The 19,662-nt window shown below is 46.0% G+C and overlaps 1 protein-coding gene and 1 long non-coding RNA gene across 4 annotated transcripts in view; both read left to right on the top strand.

The window, feature by feature from the left end:
• LOC125979433 (uncharacterized) overlaps positions 1 to 1,145 on the top strand; it is a 55,147-nt gene extending 54,002 nt beyond the window's left edge. The window contains exon 6 of the long non-coding RNA XR_011087971.1: positions 448 to 1,145. This is a non-coding gene — a long non-coding RNA (uncharacterized lncRNA). The remainder of the gene's footprint in view (positions 1 to 447) is intronic.
• Positions 1,146 to 13,792: 12,647 nt separating this feature from the next.
• Positions 13,793 to 19,626, top strand: stom (stomatin). 3 transcript variants are annotated; one of them, XM_049739326.2, is made up of 9 exons: positions 13,821 to 13,958; positions 14,445 to 14,506; positions 14,920 to 14,949; positions 15,213 to 15,322; positions 15,413 to 15,485; positions 16,896 to 16,978; positions 17,301 to 17,504; positions 18,011 to 18,145; positions 18,219 to 19,626. In XM_049739326.2, exons 2-9 carry the CDS (start codon positions 14,485 to 14,487, stop codon positions 18,405 to 18,407), a joined length of 846 nt encoding a protein of 281 aa, XP_049595283.1. In that variant the 5' UTR covers positions 13,821 to 13,958; positions 14,445 to 14,484; the 3' UTR covers positions 18,408 to 19,626. The 3 variants fall into 3 exon arrangements, with proteins under 3 accessions (XP_049595282.1, XP_049595281.1, XP_049595283.1); XM_049739324.1 differs by lacking the exon at positions 14,445 to 14,506 and having other exon boundaries at positions 13,799 to 13,958; XM_049739325.1 differs by lacking the exons at positions 14,445 to 14,506; positions 14,920 to 14,949 and having other exon boundaries at positions 13,793 to 13,958.
• The last annotated feature ends 36 nt before the right edge of the window (positions 19,627 to 19,662 follow it).

Here is a 19,662-nt window from a genome sequence, read left to right as displayed (position 1 = left end):
GCAGGTAATATGTGGGGTCGCAACATCTTAATTATCCCACCGCCTGTCAGTGGATCCCCCGCCTACTCCCCCCCCCTCCCGCCGTGACTTTTATTGCTTCATTAGTATGCTCGGCATGCCCCGGCGCACACCCACACCCCGCAAGCCTTCAAACCTTAACAACTTTTGGCACGTCGGAGTGTGCTGAGGGGATGATGAGGGACCCATCTAGGTTTGTGACGCTTAGAATTTTTCTTTTCCTTGTCCAAGCTTGCACTCAAACGCTTTGGTTATTTCCCCTCGTCAGATCTTAAAAAAAATTAGCATAAACTCATCTATTGAACTTTTAAACCAGGTGACTAAACTTTCAAAGCGTCTTCTAATTTTAAAGGGAATATTTCTTTCCCACTATATAAAATCATTGAAGAAGTGCTATGTTGACATTTTGCCACTTCTTGTCATCTTCAGGTTCAACACTTCATACCTGTTGGGATGAACGCCACCATGTTAGATTTGCTGTCACGAGCATCCATCGTACAGCCGAACAGGTAGGCTACAGTATGTCCAAAGTGTGTGTGTGTGTGTGCACGTGTGTGTGTGCCGACAGTGAAGGTGTTCAGCGCGCAGAATAAGACTCCAGAAAATGCTCATTAGAGTTGACCTTGACACTCGGAGCCGGCGTTTGATGGATCGGGTACAGGGCCAAACAAGCCCCTGGGGAGCCATGATCTTATCTCTTATTGTACACACATACACACCTCCCTCCCCATCGCTGACCTGCTCGCCCCCCCCCCTTTCCCCGACACACAAACATACACACGCTCCCGCTACACGCATCACAAGCGGAATAAATCTGTGTCTGGCAGGCAGGGGGGGGCTGGGCCCAGGCGAGTGGGGGTGAGGCCTCGGAGAGTAAGAAGGGAGAAGGTAGCGCTTGAAGAGAGATTGCTGGGGGGGAGGAGGGATGACAGGAGGGGAGGAAAAACACACACAGGGCTAAGAAAAACCAACAGCTCACTGAGGTGTTATTACGCACGTACTGTTAGTCAGGTGTTGTTTTTTTTTTAGCTGCACCAAGCGTAGATATTGTTTGCTGATTGTCTTTTTAAGCTAATTACGTGAAAAGCGCGGTGTGGCAGATATCTGAACTGCAAAATTGTGTACTTTTATTATTTTATTTATTTATTTATTTATTTATTTATTTATTTATTTATTTATTTATTATTATTTTTTTTATATTTATATATTTATTAATTATTTGTATTATTATTTGTATTTTGTAAATATTCTAATATTCGTTCTAATTTCAAGTCTGAAAATTCCAATTCGCTGATCACGCCCCCACCCCAACCGCCGCTCCCCATCCAAATTCATTGCAGAAAGTTCATAAATTGGCGAAGTGAGGAATGAAGATTCCAGATGAAAGCCAAGATTCGGGTGTCTCTGTTCACGGCTCCTTCGTCTTTTTCTCATCTGCCCTTCTTCTCGACGACACACATAATTTAAGGAGACAAACGCACGCTAATGCCACCGGCAGCCTCACATCTCCCCCTCACCTCAACCAAAGCGACATGAGGCAACATCCACCTCCAGGATGGCAAAGTTTCTTCCCCGCCAGCCGGCATCCTCACAAGTGCGCCATCACAGGGCCGCTCGCTCTTTGTGCTCTCGTCTGCGGCGGCACGAAGGGGGGGGGGGGGGAAGTGTCGCTTTGAAGTCTTAATTGAGCTTTACCTGCTCCCCCCCCTCCCTCCTTGTGTTGTTGTTAGCTAAAGTGCGCTTAAACTTTATAATCAAGCCTACAGGGTGTAGCATGCGGCGTGTGATGGCGTCACAAACACGCTTGTTTGCAAATGTAGCGGCAAGTCGGGTTGCCTTTCGCTCTTGTCAGTCAACCCCAAACAAACACAGCCGCCCTAAAAAGTCATTTGAGTAGAACACAACTAATCCGTGCATTTTCTCCTTTTGCAATCTGCACACGACCCCCCCCCCCCCCCCCTTTCCACGCGTACACACCTACCTGACTTTTCCATCTGTCAGTGTGTCTATACGAGGCAACCTTAGGAGGGATGGGGAGACTGATGTCTCAGCTCCTCGGCGATCCCGCCAGGAATGTCTTTTGACAGTTGCAGGAGCAGCAGGATACGGCGCAAAGATGTTGCTGTAATTGCACCTGGTTGCGTCATGAAAAAGTAATAATTTGCTGTCAAGGACGTCAAGGTGTCAGCGTTCGGCAGGAGTTGATAAGGTATTGACTGCCTCCAGAGTGCCTGCTCGCTCTCACTCACATTCCTTTAGAAAGTTGATTCCCCCGGAAAGGATGTGGGGAGCTGACGTTGGGGAAGAAGAAGGGGTGATTAAAATGAAGAGATTTTTTTTTTATATTTTTAAAAAATCCTCATTCTGCAACGTCTATCCCTGTGACATTAATTTTGCCTCCTCGCTCGTTCATAATGCATGCGCAGATTGTGTTCAATTATACATAAGCGATCAACAGGCTAAAGCTAGCCAATGCTACGCAATTAGCATTCCGCTCGCTCCTCCTTTCGCTTTGATTGCTGACGCTCGGGTCGTAACGGAACATTTCAACCCTGTCCATGTGTATCGAGGGACTTGACTCGTATACATTAAAATTCAAGTACAGCTATAAAAAATCCCCCCCCCCCCAAAATTCTAGCTGTTGCAAAATACCTACAAGCAGCGTGAATTCTACACAAATCCAGATTTCAGCTAGCAAAATCCCAAAGCCGCATGCTCATTGATTTTGCTGGTGACACATGTTCACACCTCTTATTATTATTGATTCAGATATTGATTACTCCTTTATGTCATCATTGTTGTAAAGACGTGTTATCACAGTCCTGCTGTAGGAAAACGAGCGCAAGCTAGCTAAGGTGTAACGTTTTTTTTGTCTAACTGCTTACAGCCGAGCCGCACACATTCAAACCGTAAAAACGATTACATAATATTCCCTTTGATATCTACGTGCAAATCAGTAATTGTAGGAAGAGACGAACCATCCGATGCAACGCTAGGGCATCAAAGGCTGCGCGGCGTTAGCTTAAGCGCTCTTTCTCCGCGTCAAGTGAAAGCCACCAACGCAGCAACACGGCGGTAATCTGCGCTCATTGTTGCCTAATGAAGCGTCAATGGAGCAGCTTGGCCGAGCTTATAGACTTCTCATTGTCGTGCACAGACTCCCAGGGTTGATAGATCCAGCGATAAGGGTCAGGATTTGTGGCACAATCCTTTGGATATTTCCCAGAGATCTAAAAGCCGCTTAATCAGCTCTCGCTTCATCATCTCTTCATCTTCCCATGGACGTGTTCTAGCCGTCCTTTTTACCGCCAGCCTCCTCGGGCTTTTCTGCTCTTTCTTCCGTCGTGTTTGTGTTTAGGATTTGCCCAAGTGGCCCCCGGATCAGTTGACCTGACCCCTTTCGGGCTCGGCAGAAAAAAAGGTTCTTTTGGAACGGCGGGCTTCTCTTGCGTCTGTGAGGGTGTGTACGCTGATGCCACACACAGAACTTTGTTTTCACCAAGCACGCACACAATTAGAAGCCTTGTAGACATCAAGACGGGTCTCTGTAGAAAATCTCATTTGGCACAGTCGGTGGCAAAATGGACGCCCCCTGAGATTATTAACACGGTGACATCATTATAAAATATTGGAGCTTTCAAACAAAGCACACAGAACTGGCTAAATCCAAAAATGTGCTTGGTCTCCCACTTTTGGGGTATTTTCCGATTTTTCTTTTTGTTTCTGGGAATTTTTGTTCACACTTACCCTTGTCACTTTTAAAAACCATGTAGTGACTCTTCATCGGCCTTTTCCGAAGAATTCTTTGGGTTTGTAAGAATAATTTTCTGTTTTGTGTGCCCCCTGAGATAACCTTGGCCACCCCATGGCCACCCCATAACCCCCCCAAGGGCAAAAATCCTAGCGCCGCCAATGGTCAAAACTGTCTTCAAACAGAATAATGACAATTGGAATAAGTGTGGCGTAACATTCACTTTCCAACAAAGAAGGAAAACAATTCCATTGCACTTTTCCTACAGCGAGACTGGAAATTTCCATTTTCCTACTTTTCTGGAACGCAACATCAATCTGCAATCTTTCCCTGGTGCACCGACTGTAATTATGCCTTCTGTCTTGACTTCTCTTGGATCACCAGCATTAAGAATCCCATCTTTGCTGTAAATCAAGTACCCCCCCCCCACCCCCACCCGCCTCCTTCCTATGGAATTTGTCATCTGAAGTGATTGCTTTGCTCTCCCGCCCCTCAGTGGCATTTAGCGCTTCTCATTTGCATGTACATGCCCTCGCTGCGCGCCACACGGGCCTGCGAGATTGATCAGCAATGTTTTATCACGCGCCACTTGAAGGGCTGTCGTGGTGTGTATTGTTTATTGATTAACGCACGAGCACTATTTGTGATTCATGGCCACATTCTGATATCACACACACGCTTATACTGTATATGTGCACACCTGAGACCTGGTGAAAAAGAAACCGAAAGCACGCACATAATCTCGGACTCGTCACCCCACGGGAGTCGCCGTATATTCCGAAGCCTGCGTTTCGCCGAGGCATTTGAACGTAAGCCTTCACATTACATACCGAGCTGACAGATATTGATATGCAAAACAGGAGGATGCAGAAACAAAATACCGATAATTAAGCGAAGATGTTCCGGGTAGACTCGCGCTTTAGAGTGTGCACGTGGGACTCAGCACATGGTAAGCCATATGCCTCTGTGCAGTCGGCGCCATCCTTAGAGAAGTGGGGAGGGGGCAAGGGTTGGGGGGGGGGGGTGGTACAACGGCTGCTCTGCGCAAATGGAGCCACGGAGACTTCTACTGTATCCTTATCACACTTTTATAGCGCCATCAGAGGCCAGTAGTGCTCTTCTGGCGAAATGACACCTTGCGTGACATCAATGCAAAGGTCAAAGGTCAGCCGGATTCCAACGGTTTCATCGGCCAGCCACTAGAATGATTTTATGAATGTCAGGTGCGGCGTTGCGTCTCACAAAGACTCCCGCTCGATTCTACTTCACCACCCCTCCCCGCCCCCCTATGCGTCCCCAAGAGGGGCTTGAGAGAAGCGGGGAGGATTTCGCTGCTGCCGGGGGCGACGGCGTCTCCGTGCCATCCACTTACACAAACGGCAGGATCAGCGCTCCACACAAGAATAATTACAAGATAATGGGTAGTAATGCTGCCCGATCTGTCCCGATTATCTCCTGGCAGCCACCGGCACAGCGCCATCTGGTGCCAGATCTCGGGGCAGCGGCTGCTCCGCCACATGAAAAGGAGCCCGGGCTTAGGCTTAATCTCACACCCCATTCTGTTATTGACTGTCTGCATGATGCTGTATGCAAACGTGAGCGTGTGTGAGCATGTGCCCCTCTGAGATGGTCGATTTAGATCGCCGGGACCTGGAAAAAATAGAAAAATGGGAGATTGCATTTATATGACACGTACGGGTGACAGCTGGTGTTGCCGAGTGTCTCGGTGAGCGACAGTGAAACAGAATGTTTTTGAGATTCACCAAGCGGCGTTCTATGGACAAGTGTCTGTCACGCCGGGCTGCGGCTGAGCTTAACTCCCCCACCCTGCGTCTTCTTAAACAGGCTCGCTCCCACAGCTCGCGGCCAATTGGCCACGACGGGCCATTGTACGGCCGCCGCCGCCGCCGGAGCTTTAGTGCCTTACAGGGGCTCTTTGTGCTGGGTGTTTACAGACGCTTTACGTTCCCAGCAGGATTCAAAAGCCCCTCAAACTGCTCGACACCTTTGCTGAAACGGAGCAGCCTAGCTCGTAATACCAAAAGCTTTTTGCCCCTTTAGATGGAAGGCTAGAGGAGAGATTTAGATTTAAGTCGCCCGTCCGGAATTGCGGACAGTCAAAGGACAAATTTTTACACGTCATGCACTGATTAGAGTGTATCATTTAATTCTGTGTTGTATAACTTTTCAAAAAAAATCATGGCTCAGCGAATAAAAAGTTAATTTTTGTCATTTCGTCCCAAAATTCAAAGCATTAATTGGTGATTTTTTAGATAATATTTTGGCTTGTATTTTTTTTTAATACTGCATTGGAAGATAAAGGGCACTTCTCAATACAATTAATTAAAATATAAATGTTATCAAATTGATTTTGAATGGTTTAATCAAATGGCTTTAATGAGCAGGACAGATTTTCATCATTGAGATGGTTTTAAATCATTTATGGCTTGTCTTCATGAAAAAAATGCTGGAAAGTTTTTGGTGACATGACACTTTGCGAATTGCCCTAATAGAGCGCAATTGTATTTTGCCCGGTTGCACCCAAACAACGTGAGCGCCCACCGCCAACTCCTCACTCACTCCAATCTTTAACCCCCGCCCCCTCCAAAAACTGTCCTTTTCATTTCCATGGCCAACCTTTGCCGACTGTGACGACGCTAACTCTTCTAATCCCGAGGTAGGGAGGATAATTTATGAAGCATTTACACCAAGAAGCCCGGCTAATTGGAAGCATGTGTCTTGATAAGCCTCGCCGTTGCACACCAGCAAGCCCCGGGATTCTCCGTGCCTGTCGTTTAACGTCATAATTATCATTTCATCTCTTTTAAAAAAAAAAAAAAATGTCATTGAGGATGCAAGCTGCCAGGTTGCGAAGGCTGCAAGAGCGTCGCCATATGTCAAAGAGGCCAAGAGTAGAAGAGCGAGTAGAAATCTGTCTTTCATCGGCCGGGACATTTTCCCGCGGCCAAACTGCCCCATCAGTAGAAAAACGAGATGTCGAAGAGGCGCACGTAAGTCTTGACCGCGTGTCCGGAGGGAGGTCAAAGGTCGTATGTGCACTTCTCTCCGCCAGTCGGCTAAGTGGGCATTTCCACGCTTTTTTTTTTTCGCTTCACCTCCAGAGCCACGGCCTTATTCTTTCTTTACCGACGCTCATTTACATCAGGTCGTTTGTTATGACTTTATGATTATATATGGGCCTTTGTCTGGCGGCGCGTGTACCTGCGCCGCTCCCAGCTGGTCCCCATTAATAACAAGGCCCTGCTGTAGACAGAGCAAAAAAGACGGAGGAGCTTGTTAGCGTCATAGGCGAGCGCCGCGGGGGGGGGGGGGGGGGGGGGGAGTACGGTGCGCACGCACCTGGAGTGCAACAAATTTCAAACGCATGACATGATGGCCTGCATTTGTGCACAAAGCCATAATGGCACATTTGCCGAGAAGCGCCGCCGCGTGTAAACGCGTCACTCCGGACGGCGGCCGCGACCGGACTCCATTGTGGATCCCAAATGGCGGCAGAAGCCTGTAAAATCCGCGTCCCCCCCCCCCCCCCCCGATCTCCGCTCCGGGAGTCGGTTGGGAATAAAGGCGTGGAAATAGGATTTATTTAGCACGCCTCATCAAAAGGGAATTAGCAGGGTTTGGGGAGGGAAGAGCAGGCTCTGTTTTGAGCTGCTTTGAATGGCGGGATCATCCCCGTAATCCCCGGCCTCCCTCCTCGCCGCCTGCACCCCAGAAAATCAAGACAATCGCCCCACATTAGCTCCAAAGACTCGCTCGGGCCCCCCCGACGTCGTCAAGCCAATCTGTCGGGCAGGTGAGCTTCAAGCACCTGCTTCCTTTTTCCCCTTCTCTCCTGCAATTCTTATCTTTTAATTCCTCCTCTCCCTTGAAAACACGGCGGCGGAGCTGTCAGACTCGCTGATAGGGGAGGCTGACAGCAGAGATCTGGCAAGCCGACACGCAACAAACAACCGGCGAGCATGTAAACTAAAGCAAACAAAGCCCCCTCTCCGCTCCTCCAAAGGCAGGATCCCTCCCACCTGCCACCATGATGCTGATGAAACATACAGTAACACAGAGCAGCCATTAAATGGGCGAACAAGTAAAACACAATTGTACCATATCAGCGGAGGGCTGTGGGGGGGGGGGGGGCGCTCGCGGCATCTCCTGCTTTCTGTCACGCTCATGAAGCGTGTTCATTATCATCCCCGCTCATGTTTGTCTTATTTGACTTCCTCGGCGGAAGATTTGGCAGCTGGCTGCATTGGGGGACATTTGTTACCTGAGGGAAAGTGTCATGCCGCTGGGGCAAATCTCTGCCAATGAGGCATTAAGGTCAACTTCCAGACAAATCGACATCCCGCTCCGGAAGCATCTAATCGAATCGGAAGGGAAAAAAGTAGCATCGATAATTGACAGGGGACCGAATTTCCAAAACGAGCTCCGCGCCTGTCACATGACCGACTTTCTACCGGCTGCAAATGAAGGCAGTTTATAAGTTCCGCTAAAGCTTAAATGAGGCTAAAGTCTACATTTCCAACAAATGAAGTTTTAATTGCGCCGCTGTTACAAGATAAATCAATATTCCCTCCCCCCTCCCCTCCCTGTTCTTGCCCTCAGGAGGCAACACTGACATTATGGGCCGGAATAAGCAATGCCGCATTCATTCCCGCTCGCTTTATGTATCCTCGCGTCTTTCGTCGGGCCCCAGCAGAGCCATAGCTCCTTTATGTAACACCCAGGAGAACGACTCCCCCCCCCCTCTCTCTCCCCGCCACCTCGTGCAGGTAACTAACACCATCAGTAACCTGTCTGCTGTGCACCCAGGTAGCCGGGCCCACCTTCACCCCTCCTCCGTGATGTCCCCTCGTTTCTGTTCCCTTCCTCTCTCCCTGCACCCGTAACCTAATCATCGACGCTCCCCATCGGCGTGATTTATAGCTCACCGCTCTGGCGAAAACCAATAGATCAGGCTTGCAAGGGGGAGGGGGGGGGGACTCAAGAGGGAAGAACGGGACCGGGAGGAAAACTCAGCTATGATAAAGTACTCTGTGATGCAGATGGAAGGTGCAGCATCCCGTCATGTGTACGTTCCACTTTTTAAAAAAATGAAAAAATTGATACTCAGCGAATAAGCATTAAAATGACAGAATCAAATGAAACGATTAAATTGTTCTCGTGAATCATGCTGCAGCATCTCAGTGGGCTGAGATCAGAACCCTGTTGCACTCCCATCGGGGGACCGGATGAAATTCCCTCGTAAAAAAGTTTTTGATGACAGTGTCTTCTTGTCCCCCCCTACACACACGTAAGTTTGGGATACGACGATGCAGCTTTTTCAAAGCACTCCCCCTCCTGGCCACCTGGCCTCCACATCCTCCCGTGACCACATGGTGTTCATCCTTGGAGAGTACACTTCATTAAAATCATAGATTGGATTACGGCTTCCAAAACGGGCTGACCGTGTCCAATCACTCTGCAGCGGCTTTGAATGAACAATATTCTCCTTATGTCTGGCCTCGGCCAAGTCCACGCACACACATGCACACGCACGCTCGGCTACCGAGGCCTCCCGGGGCCCGGTACATGGGCCTGACGAGGGGCTGAGGGGGGAGGAGAAGAAAGAGAAATGTCTTTTAAATGACATCCCCATTGTGAGCCGGTGCAGGGCGATAGTACTTTGCAAAACTGCGAACAATGAACGCTGGAAAAATCCTTTATCCGACGGGGGCCCGGCAGCATGCTCTCCATTACCATAGTCATTTAAATACAGTAATCTCATTTTCTGCCTCGGCCGAGGGCGCATGCTAAATTTTCTAAATCAAGGTGGGGGGGTGTACATGGTGTCTAAGGCGTACAGGATTAGTCAGCTCTCTGTGTTTGTGATTATAATCTATAAAAGGCAAATTCTTGAAAATTGTATTTTAAATATTGCTTCGTAAAATAATTTGTTGGATAAATGGAGATAAAAATCACTGAAATGTTTCAGGAGTCACATAATCGGCCCAAAGAAATAATGATAACCAAAAAAAAACATTATTTGAGCTTCTGCCTTCATTCAATTCCTTTTTTAAATCAGAAACCGTTTTAAATACTTGATCCTAAACAAAAAATTTGCTATTTTACAAGACACAAAAAGGACTCCACTAGAAGCCAGACCTTTAACACGAGTTATTAATATTCAAATGATAAATTTTACATTTTGATTTTTTTTTGCGTCAATAGTGTTTTATTGTGCTGTCGTTGAAGGCTTTCAAGAAACTTTTGTAAGTCACCTGCTTTGACTCAAACTTGAGTTTGCACATTTCCAGCTGCTTTTTGGGGGGGGGGGGGGGGAGCATCATATCAGATCACACACAACAAAAGAGGAGCGAGGGGAGAAAAAGCTGTTTCCAGCCAAGCTGTTCTCATTCTTCTCCGCTTCCGGTCCAGTGGAAGACTTGATGAAGTTTAAATGAAGCAGAATTAGGAGATCAAGCGAACACAGGCTATCCGCCCGAGGGATCCCGAGCAGGGAGGGACAGCTGACCTGGATGAAATTGAGAGAAAGAAAACCACGCAGCGAATAGGCCAGGGGAGGGCCCGGGATGGAGAAGTATCTCCTAAATGTGATAATCTCCAATCACCTCTAACATCAATTCAGTCAAGGCCCGGGTTAATGAGCTCGCGGGCCGATCAAGCGTTATGCCTCGCCCCCTCCCCTCCCCGTTCATTGCTCCTTTTCTTTCATTGGCACTCGCTCTCATCATCATTGTTGTTCTTTTGAGTTAATCCCTCTTACTTCAGCTGATTTGAGCAAGGAGGGACTGCGGGGAGGGAAAAGCCTATTACCCCAGCTTCTCTGCTCTCAACTATCTAAATGCTAACGATGTGAGGGGGCGAGGGTGAGGAAAGCGATGATGGGAGGAAGACGCAGAAAGGGGAAATGGAATGGATGGGAGGACGTGATGCGGAGGTGAGGGAGGGAGCGAGAGAGGGAGGGAGGGAGGGGCTAAGCTCTCGCTCTCGGCCTCACCGACAGCGCTTTGTTTTTTTCCAAAAAGCGTCTCGTGGAGAAGAAAGCCATCCGTTGTGTTGACCCCGAGTCTTCAAGGTCAAAACACCAACATTGGCTTTTTTTCTTCCAGCCGAGCGGCTTGTTGATCTTTTTTCTTTTTTGTATTGATTAAAACACAAATGCTGCATTTCCACCTGTTGCACAAAATGACATGTTGTAATTTGTGTACTTGCCTGGTGGCCAGAGAAGAAACTAGCTGATTATTTTGTTATGGAGTGACGCAGGGCCGGCCCTAGCCAATGTGATGCCCTCTGTGCTCCCCCCCCGACAACTGTTAATGTCACAAAATTAAATCTAATGACCACCGTTACAAATTTAGAACTAAACAGCAACTAACTTAATGGTAATAATTTGCTCGAATAAATTATATTGAAAGATCACCAGATTTTTGGCGCCCTCTAGAGTCCATCAGGTGCGGGCCAGTTTTTGCTTATCTCTTCAGTTCCATTTTTTTTTTTTCACTCGTATCCAGATATCCTTTAAAAGTGAGTGAGAGCTAAATTGATGAGCCATGGTTCCATGTGGGATGTATTAGAACTCACTGAGCTGTTTTGAGGATTGCCAAAAAGTGTCCAATTTATGCTTTGTGTGAGTCGTGAGCCACCTGTGTGTCACAAATTAATTGCCTTGCGAGTTCATGCGGGCGCCGGGGCGAATTGACGACGTTGCCACTCTTTGGAGCGTGACAATCATTCGGATTTGTTTTGCTCGCCTTGTCTTCGAGATTTCGCTTCATCTCAAACCGCCGCACGAGAACAATGGCGGCCTTTCCTGCACGCACACGCGATCTGCTTGTTCGCATCTGCTTGAAAGGCAAAGTCACTTATTCGAATGCATAACGAGTCGACTCCCCCTCCCCTCCCCTCTTTGAAGAATCCCATTTATTTTCATATTGGCCAATGAAACAGTGGAGGGTGAAAGGCAAGTGAACAATCAATCTTTGTAATGTGATCCGCGGATTGAGCACGGTGAGTAAATGTTTGCGCGGGAAGTCATCCAAGCCCGCAGTCAAACGAGATCTGAAAAAAAAAAAAAAAAAAATCTATCCAGGGCAGGCCGCTCTCTTTATCTCCCTCCTGCCCGACAGCGGTCGGGTATCAAGCACATTATTTTCCAGCGCTCTGTGCATTTTTCATATAGGCTTACCTTTTATGTTTTATGTACGCCAGCTCGGGGGAGAACAGCTGTGTGGGCGCCGCATCCTCTGTAAGTTTCCAGCGAGAACTCATTTCAGTGGGAGAAGTGGAGCAGAATGCCAAACGCGCCGAACGCGGCACCTGCCGACGCGCCCGGGGCCCGCGTGGCCGGCCTATTACATTTCCATAATACATGGAAACAACACCTCGCATGCTAGCGCCGGCGTAATTCGAAAACAGATTGGCGGGATTTACAAATTTGCACCCTTTTCCTCGCCCTGACCTCCGTGACCTCCATCTTGGCTGTCAACTTCTGGAATAAAATTGGGCGGGGAGCTTATTTGCCGTTGCCGCCAGACTTGTGTGTGATAATCTATAATAATGCAAATAGAAAATTCTCTCACACCGCTGCACCGATCAAAACTCAAGTGTGATTTTATAATTGACCCTACTTGCTCCCTCATCCAAAGTTGATAAATCCTTCAAGTCGTGACTGCTGCAATATGATACGCTTCGATATTGGAATAAAGAAAGATTTAAAACCCTGGGGGGGCCACCGCCTTTGAGGAATAATCATTCAGAAAGCGCCGCAGAATGAAAATAAGTCCGCTTGCTCCTCACGAGTCGGCAAAGAAAATCACATGGAAGCGATGATGCCTTGCTCAAGGGCAACATTTTTGTGCTGATCTTTTTTCCGTGTGTGTCTTCAAGACAGGACGAGCCATATTTACAGAGGATGAGCCACCGCCCAAAAACATTTACAGAATAGGGTGTCCTTGGACTCATAAAAACTAACATGGAGTTAGCCAAACTCCGCCCACAGGAACCCAGTTATTAAAAACATGCCCTGACTGGTTGACGAAATTCAATGTGCCAAGGGCCTACCAACTTTTTGTCCATTGTTGTCATGTACAAAAACAATATTCTGACTGACATAAAACTTTTGTGTGCTGTAGATAACTTGAAGTAGGAAATTGAGTGGCACCGCCACTATGACCTCTAGTGGCCAAGAAACGTACAACAATTTCCGGTGAGGACAACTCATGCACACAGTATACTACTGTATTGAGCAATGTAGTGAGATGGAATACAAATCTGAAAGGACAGCTCAGTCTTTCTCGTCTAATTGATTCCGCAATTCCCACCAGAATGAGACTTGTGGTCTCTTTCCGGGAAAGGGAGAGAATTGGACCAACATGACCGTAAAGAGAGTTACAGTAGGCTACATAATATACAGGGAGAGATAATGATGAAGACAAAGAATCCTTTTGGATTAGCAAAAATGCTGGCTGCAAATAGTTAAGATTCACTCATTTAAAATCAGTCCAATACATTGATCCCAGTTGAAGGCTTTGTGCATGTAAGGCAATTAATCCAACAATCCCACATTTTGCCCCCTCATCATAATCAAAAGAGGATTAGATCATATGGAGTTGTGCACTTCTTGTAAATGCATAGCCTTCATCAGTCTGCCAGGAAAATCACAGACTTGATATTTTTTTGGGGATGGGTTGCGGAATTCACTCAATGATGTAATAATTAACCTGAAACAAAAACATGTGGAGGAAAAGGGGCAAGACAGGAAATCAATATACCTCTGTACAAGTGTGTCCTGAACTCTGACTTTCAGGCAGCATGGTTTGGTCATTGGGAGATTATTTTTGAACGGTATGAAAACGGAATCTTAGTTGTCGTAGGTAAAGTCTAGTTATTGTTGTTTTTTTTTCTTTTTCTTTTTTAACTCGGTGAGCATTTTAGGGTTTTTTTTCCCAATTCAATTCATTCGAGCGTGAGATATTTAGCCCAATGACGCCAATAGTGCGTCACGGCACCTTCCAGTCGTCGGGCAGGGAAAATTGTCACACAGTGGGATAAAAACCACATCCCGTGTTGTGTTGAATTATTTTCTCTCCGTGACTGCAAACATTCGTAATATTCACAATGGAAAACGAAGATTTGCAATTAAAAGCTGATAAAAGACGTGAACGTCAATCAGGTAACGCTCATACAAACACGATTTCGCTTATGTTTGCGCAACCGAAGCGTCACGAGGTATCCATATGTGAGCACAGTAAATAAATTCTTATCAAATCAATTATTTGCATTAAACGACAGACAAATCGTTTTCAATCGGGAACTAATATTACCAGCATTTATTCATGTGTCCAATTCAAAATAAGAAGGTTTCCCAGCGCTAGCAAAGGCTAAGCTAACGAAGGCACGCCCCTCCCATTAGCAAGCTAACAGCGTTTTTGCAAAAGTTAACTACGCATACGTAATCTACGCTGTTTTTATATATAACTAACTGAACTCCCTTTGGTTGCAAGTCCAAAGTGCTTTGATTTGTCATGAATTAAAAAATAGCTCCATGTGAGTGGTGGAGTGACTCACGTAGAAACTTGTCAGTGAATGCATGTGCCATAAAATATATTGATTAAAATGCTTATTGTTGTTAAAATTGGATCATGTCCAAATTGAACAGGTCATCGTTACTGATCTCATTCGAACTTACTCTATGCAGGATGCCAAGGTCATCTAGGATAGGTTGTTTTTCTATAGTTTGACTGTACAGTACAGTGAACCCCCGCCTATTCGCGATTGCACATTTTCTTTTGTGGCTAATAGGAAAGTAGTAATTGATATCAAGAAAGAATGTTGGCTGAGAGGTGTGTTTTGGGAAGGAGTTATGTTTAGCCTGGGTAGTTAGTGGAGTCCCCGGAGAGTTTTTTCCACACGTGTATATGCACACAAGTACATCCAAGGACAATGTAATATTATATTATTACAATTATGAAAAACAAGGACATTCGGAATCAGCTTGAATTTTTTTTACTGGCCTCTCTGACTAGTGTCATTAAAAAAAAAAAATCCCCAGTGAATAGCCAGGGTTTACTGTACAGTATATTCTTATTCTGCACTGGGATCAACAGTATTTTGACCTTTAACTTTGTCTGTAGGTCCAAGCAGCTCTTTACATGATGCAGAAGGTATTGCATCCGATCACACCCATTGAATCACTGCATGTCATCAAGTTTGGAGTGAAATTCAAATTGCTTCAAAGGAGAATAAATATAGAGAGTGATCAACGTGATGCGACAAATAGACCATAGATATAAAATGACTAAATGAAAACCAATTGGTTAAATGATTGTATGACAAGATCATTATAAACCCAGACAAGACCCCTACCCTTTATATTTACGCGTGAACATGAAAACGAAAGCTGTGTGCGTTCATTTTTCTTTTCTAGCCTTGGAGAATGGAGACACGAGCATTGGCTTCTGTGGATGGATGCTGGTGCTGTTGTCTCTTGTACTCATGGTGGTCACACTGCCCATCTCCATTTGGATGTGCATCAAGGTCACGTCAAGTCATCATTTTGCTTGGTTTGAAAAATCCAAACACCCGATATGATTTAAGAGCTACAAAACAAAATGTGTCTGCGTGCAGATTGTGAAGGAGTATGAAAGAGCCATTATTTTCCGACTGGGACGCCTTTTGCGAGGAGGAGCCAAAGGACCAGGTTGGAAACGACAACTTCCGCACTAAATTTCTGACATTTCTTTATTGCATGAATGTATGGCTATAAAAGCAATGCTTTGGCGCCGTCTCGGGATGTTTTGGTGCTGCCGAACTGAGCTTTATCTGGTCAGGCCGTAGCACTGTCTAATAGAAAAGGCGCCACCTTGTGGCATGTATAGGCTGTTTCCAGAGCTAATATGCAACAAGGAAAAACATCTCAGTGATTTAAAAGAGGGATTTGTGGCCGAATACTGGAAACAGAACCAAGCCCGATTTGTTCTGCGGCAAAATGTTTTCACGTCACAAGTCAGGTTGATTTAATTTCCGACTTAAATTAGGCCGCCGCAGCAACGGTTGCTCGGTTACTCCCTGACATGCGCCGACAGCGATGTTGTAAACCCATAAAATACGGGCGGGGAAAAAAACCGCTCAGTAAATCCACAGACAGAGGAACGCCGATTCCGAACGCAACCTCATCATTTTGAGTAGGCGAACAAAAATAATGTGACAAATGTACCCGACGAACACGAACTTGTCGGGATAGTAAAAGATCCAATTGGACAGTCCAAACAGTCATAATGCAAAACAAAAACAAAAATCTTGTTCAATGTGACACAAATCAGAAATAGAAACCCGCATTGTCATTTATGTGCTGCCGTACGTCTGCCGCTGCTGTTTGACTTATGGACGCGGAAATAAATCTGAAAATAGTGATGGCGCTATTCCCAAGGATGAGGTTTTTTGTAGAGGAACAATCCAAGCTCCCACGAGAAACAATTTGCATACATCTCCCAGCTCGCTGTCTCCTCATCTTTGATTTGTTGTTTTACTGCCGCCAATAAAAAAAAAAAAAGAAGCAGGGAGTGTCCTCTTAAAAATATTGAAATTGGACTCCCTGAAGTGCCAGGAGACGCCATTTGTGACGGCGTGGGGTAATAATAGCTCTCTGCTAGCAATCCTGGGGGTCTTGCCGTGTTTATGCTCCAACTAAATTCAGCTCCGTAATGTCCCCTTAACCTCGGTCACGCAATCTTGTCGTTCTTTTAATTTACGCTAGTGCTTCGTATTTGCGGTCGGCTCCGATTTCACCCGCCGCCGGCGCCAGTCAAACTTTCATAATTGAAAATGCAGGAGTGCTAAATGTTTGCATACCTAGCGTTTCACTCCGCCGCCTGCCAAGAATTGTTTGGTGCCCCGGCGCCGGATGCTTGTGACTTGAAACGGGGCTGGTGAAAGGCGCAAATATTCCCAGCTTTGCCCGACTGTCGGCACAGCTGCAGTCTTCTAAAGCCTGCTTGACTTGGCCCCGTGCCAACATTTCATTCATCCCCGCCGGCTTCAAACATTTGCCAAGACGCCCCGCTTATTATTGTGTTTACCGCCGACTATTTGCATTCTTGTGATTCCACAGGTTTGTTCTTCATCTTGCCGTGCACTGACAGCTTCATCAACGTGGACATGCGCACCATCACCTTTGACATCCCGCCGCAAGAGGTACGACGCGCCCGCCTCGTGTTGACGTTAAACAAATACGTCCGCGCAAGCTCAAAGGCTGTCAAAATGGATTTAGGAAATTTTTCAGTCCGCTCACGAGTAGAAAACACCATAAACGTGAAACGCATTCTTGCATATGAGCACAATTTGTCAGTAGTCGCTGATTCCGATACCAAGTTCCGATACCATAAAGCTTTCCCATAAAAATCAACGATAGACAATTAAAAAAACAAAGACTAACATATCTCAATTTTATTAAACATCGATAAATGAATGGCTTTAAATTCCAAATTCCTCTTTGCTACGTTCCAACCCCTCGCAGGTTTTGACCAAAGATTCGGTGACGGTGAGCGTGGACGGCGTGGTATACTACCGGGTTCAAAACGCCACTCTGGCCGTGGCCAACATCACCAACGCCGACGCTGCCACACGCCTCTTGGCCCAGACCACCCTCAGGAATGTTCTGGGGACCAAGAACCTGGCTGAGATCCTTTCGGACCGTGAAGAAATCGCACACAGCATGCAGGTACCGTTCACGTACGCCCGAGCTGCATAATTCAGCGGCAAGTTGTCAATTTGAAAGTGAACAAACTGCACGGAAGTGAATAAAATAAAAAAATAAAAACACAGCAGGCGTGTCGAGCGCAGCTGTCCGTTTCCGTGGGAATGTTATCATTTATTCATCCATTAACCCCGTGAATAATTGACGGTTTGTTTCTCGCAGGCGCTTGCTTGAGGATTTATGTCAGCCACAAATTACGCTCATCGTCACGCTCGTGTCAAGTGTGTCAGATAGAGTTGCTCCGCAATGTATTTGTTGTCTATTATTTGAACACCTGACACTGCCGCCGTGGCGAGCAAACCGGAGTGGTCTGAAAATGCATTTTGAAAGTCTGCCCTTTGCTGCCACCAAGTGGCGAAGAGTGGTATGATGGTTGATTTTTCATCCCAGCCACAGTAGATGCTCATGAATTCAAACTGATGTTTTCTCAGTTAGCAGCAGTATTAAAAAAAAAATGTTTGTCTCGCCAGTCCACCCTCGACGACGCTACTGACGATTGGGGTATCAAGGTGGAGCGAGTGGAGATCAAAGACGTCAAGCTCCCCCTGCAGCTCCAGAGAGCCATGGCGGCCGAAGCCGAGGCGACCCGGGAGGCCCGAGCCAAGGTAACCGAACCCAAGGGAGCCATCTCGACGTGGACTTTGGGGCGAATTTCCCATCCGTGTGTGCCCCTCCTAGGTCATCGCCGCAGAAGGCGAGATGAACGCCTCCAGGGCGCTGAAGGAGGCGTCGCTGGTGATCGCCGAGTCGCCGTCGGCCCTGCAGCTGCGCTACCTGCAGACCCTCAACACCATCGCCGCCGAGAAGAACTCCACCATCATCTTCCCTCTGCCGCTGGAGATGATGCAGGGCTTCACCAAGCACTAAGCGTCGATGGAACTTGAGCAGAGCAAGGGTCGGCGTCGAAAAACGTGGAAGTGACCTTACGCTCATTCATGTATTTCCTACTGAATGCTCAATGATGCGGTTTTGCTACATTACTGCCAGTGTGTTTGTTTTTTTTTTCTTAGTTTTAGCTCACACTGTTTTTACATGCACTTTTTTTTCTTAGTTTTAGCTCACGCTGTTTTTACATGCACTCTGCATGTTGCATGTTTGACTGTTGTTTTTTTAGCAGCTTGGGCCAGCAGGTGCCACGCAAAGTGGAGAAAGAGCAGGGAGAGGTGGCATGAAGACACTTCACACCTGAAACTGAGGCAAGTTTTTTTTTTTTTGCAATTAATCTTAAAAGTTACCTTAAAAGTCATTTAGAATGAAAATTAACGTAATGAGTTTTTGACACCACAGTGCCACCTGCTGGAGAGCTCATCTTTTTTTTTTTTTAAATATATAGTTAATATAGCTAATGTCATTTTATTTAACTTTTTGGGAGAGAAGTGGATTACCTGCAACTTAGTTAAGCCATATTTGTGTATCGCGTAATTGGTATGGGAGCTAACGTGTCCCCTGAAAATGCAAAAAGCCTTAACTTACTGTTGTGGATTCATTTTGACACTTTTCTATGCAGTTTCAAACGTCGTGTGGAGACTTTTTAATTTACAAAAAGTATATAGTCTTTTGAAGTGGTCCGTCGGGAAAGTCGATTTGTCGTGTTTTAAAAGTGACGTGAGCGCTAGTTGTGAACTTCTAACCCGATAGCTTTACTAAACCGATCAGGTGTGCGCGCATGTGCTTTTTCACCCAAGTGTATTCATGCTTACCTTTGGGAAATTATGTATATCACGATAAAGTATATTATACACATAGCCATCGTATTTTTACATAAATATTACGTTATTCTTGAGGGGGGGGTGATGAGATATAATTGAATCATTTTCCCGCTCAAACGGCATTTGTCTAATTTGCCTAACCTAATTAACAATTTAATTAGCTAGATGCTGCAAAATGTACATTTACATGAATGTAAACATACTGTGCATGGATATTTTTTTTTCCACAGTATTTTTTTTTACAGATGTTTATTTTACTGTTTCATGATTGACGACTGTTCTGATCCCAAAGCTGGAAGTTGAATGAAAGTCAACTTTGTTATTGTTAGGTATGCATTATATTTAGAACATTAATAAAAATACGATGTCAATCAATAGATTTGGATATATATTTTTTTAAATGTATTAACACA

This window comes from Syngnathus scovelli, chromosome 13 (assembly GCF_024217435.2).
Source record: "Syngnathus scovelli strain Florida chromosome 13, RoL_Ssco_1.2, whole genome shotgun sequence".
NCBI lineage: Eukaryota > Metazoa > Chordata > Actinopteri > Syngnathiformes > Syngnathidae > Syngnathus > Syngnathus scovelli.
Note: the sequence above shows the minus strand (reverse complement) of the source record. Positions and strands in the feature narration are given on the sequence as shown.

Excerpts from the sequence above, each read along its gene's own strand:
- stom (XM_049739324.1), top strand. The coding sequence starts at position 13,904 with ATGGAAAACGAAGATTTGCAATTAAAAGCTGATAAAAGACGTGAACGT. Across the intron at positions 15,486-16,895 it reads AGGAGGAGCCAAAGGACCAG|GTTTGTTCTTCATCTTGCCG; the intron begins GTTGGAAACGAC and ends GTGATTCCACAG. Across the intron at positions 17,505-18,010 it reads AAATCGCACACAGCATGCAG|TCCACCCTCGACGACGCTAC; the intron begins GTACCGTTCACG and ends TTGTCTCGCCAG.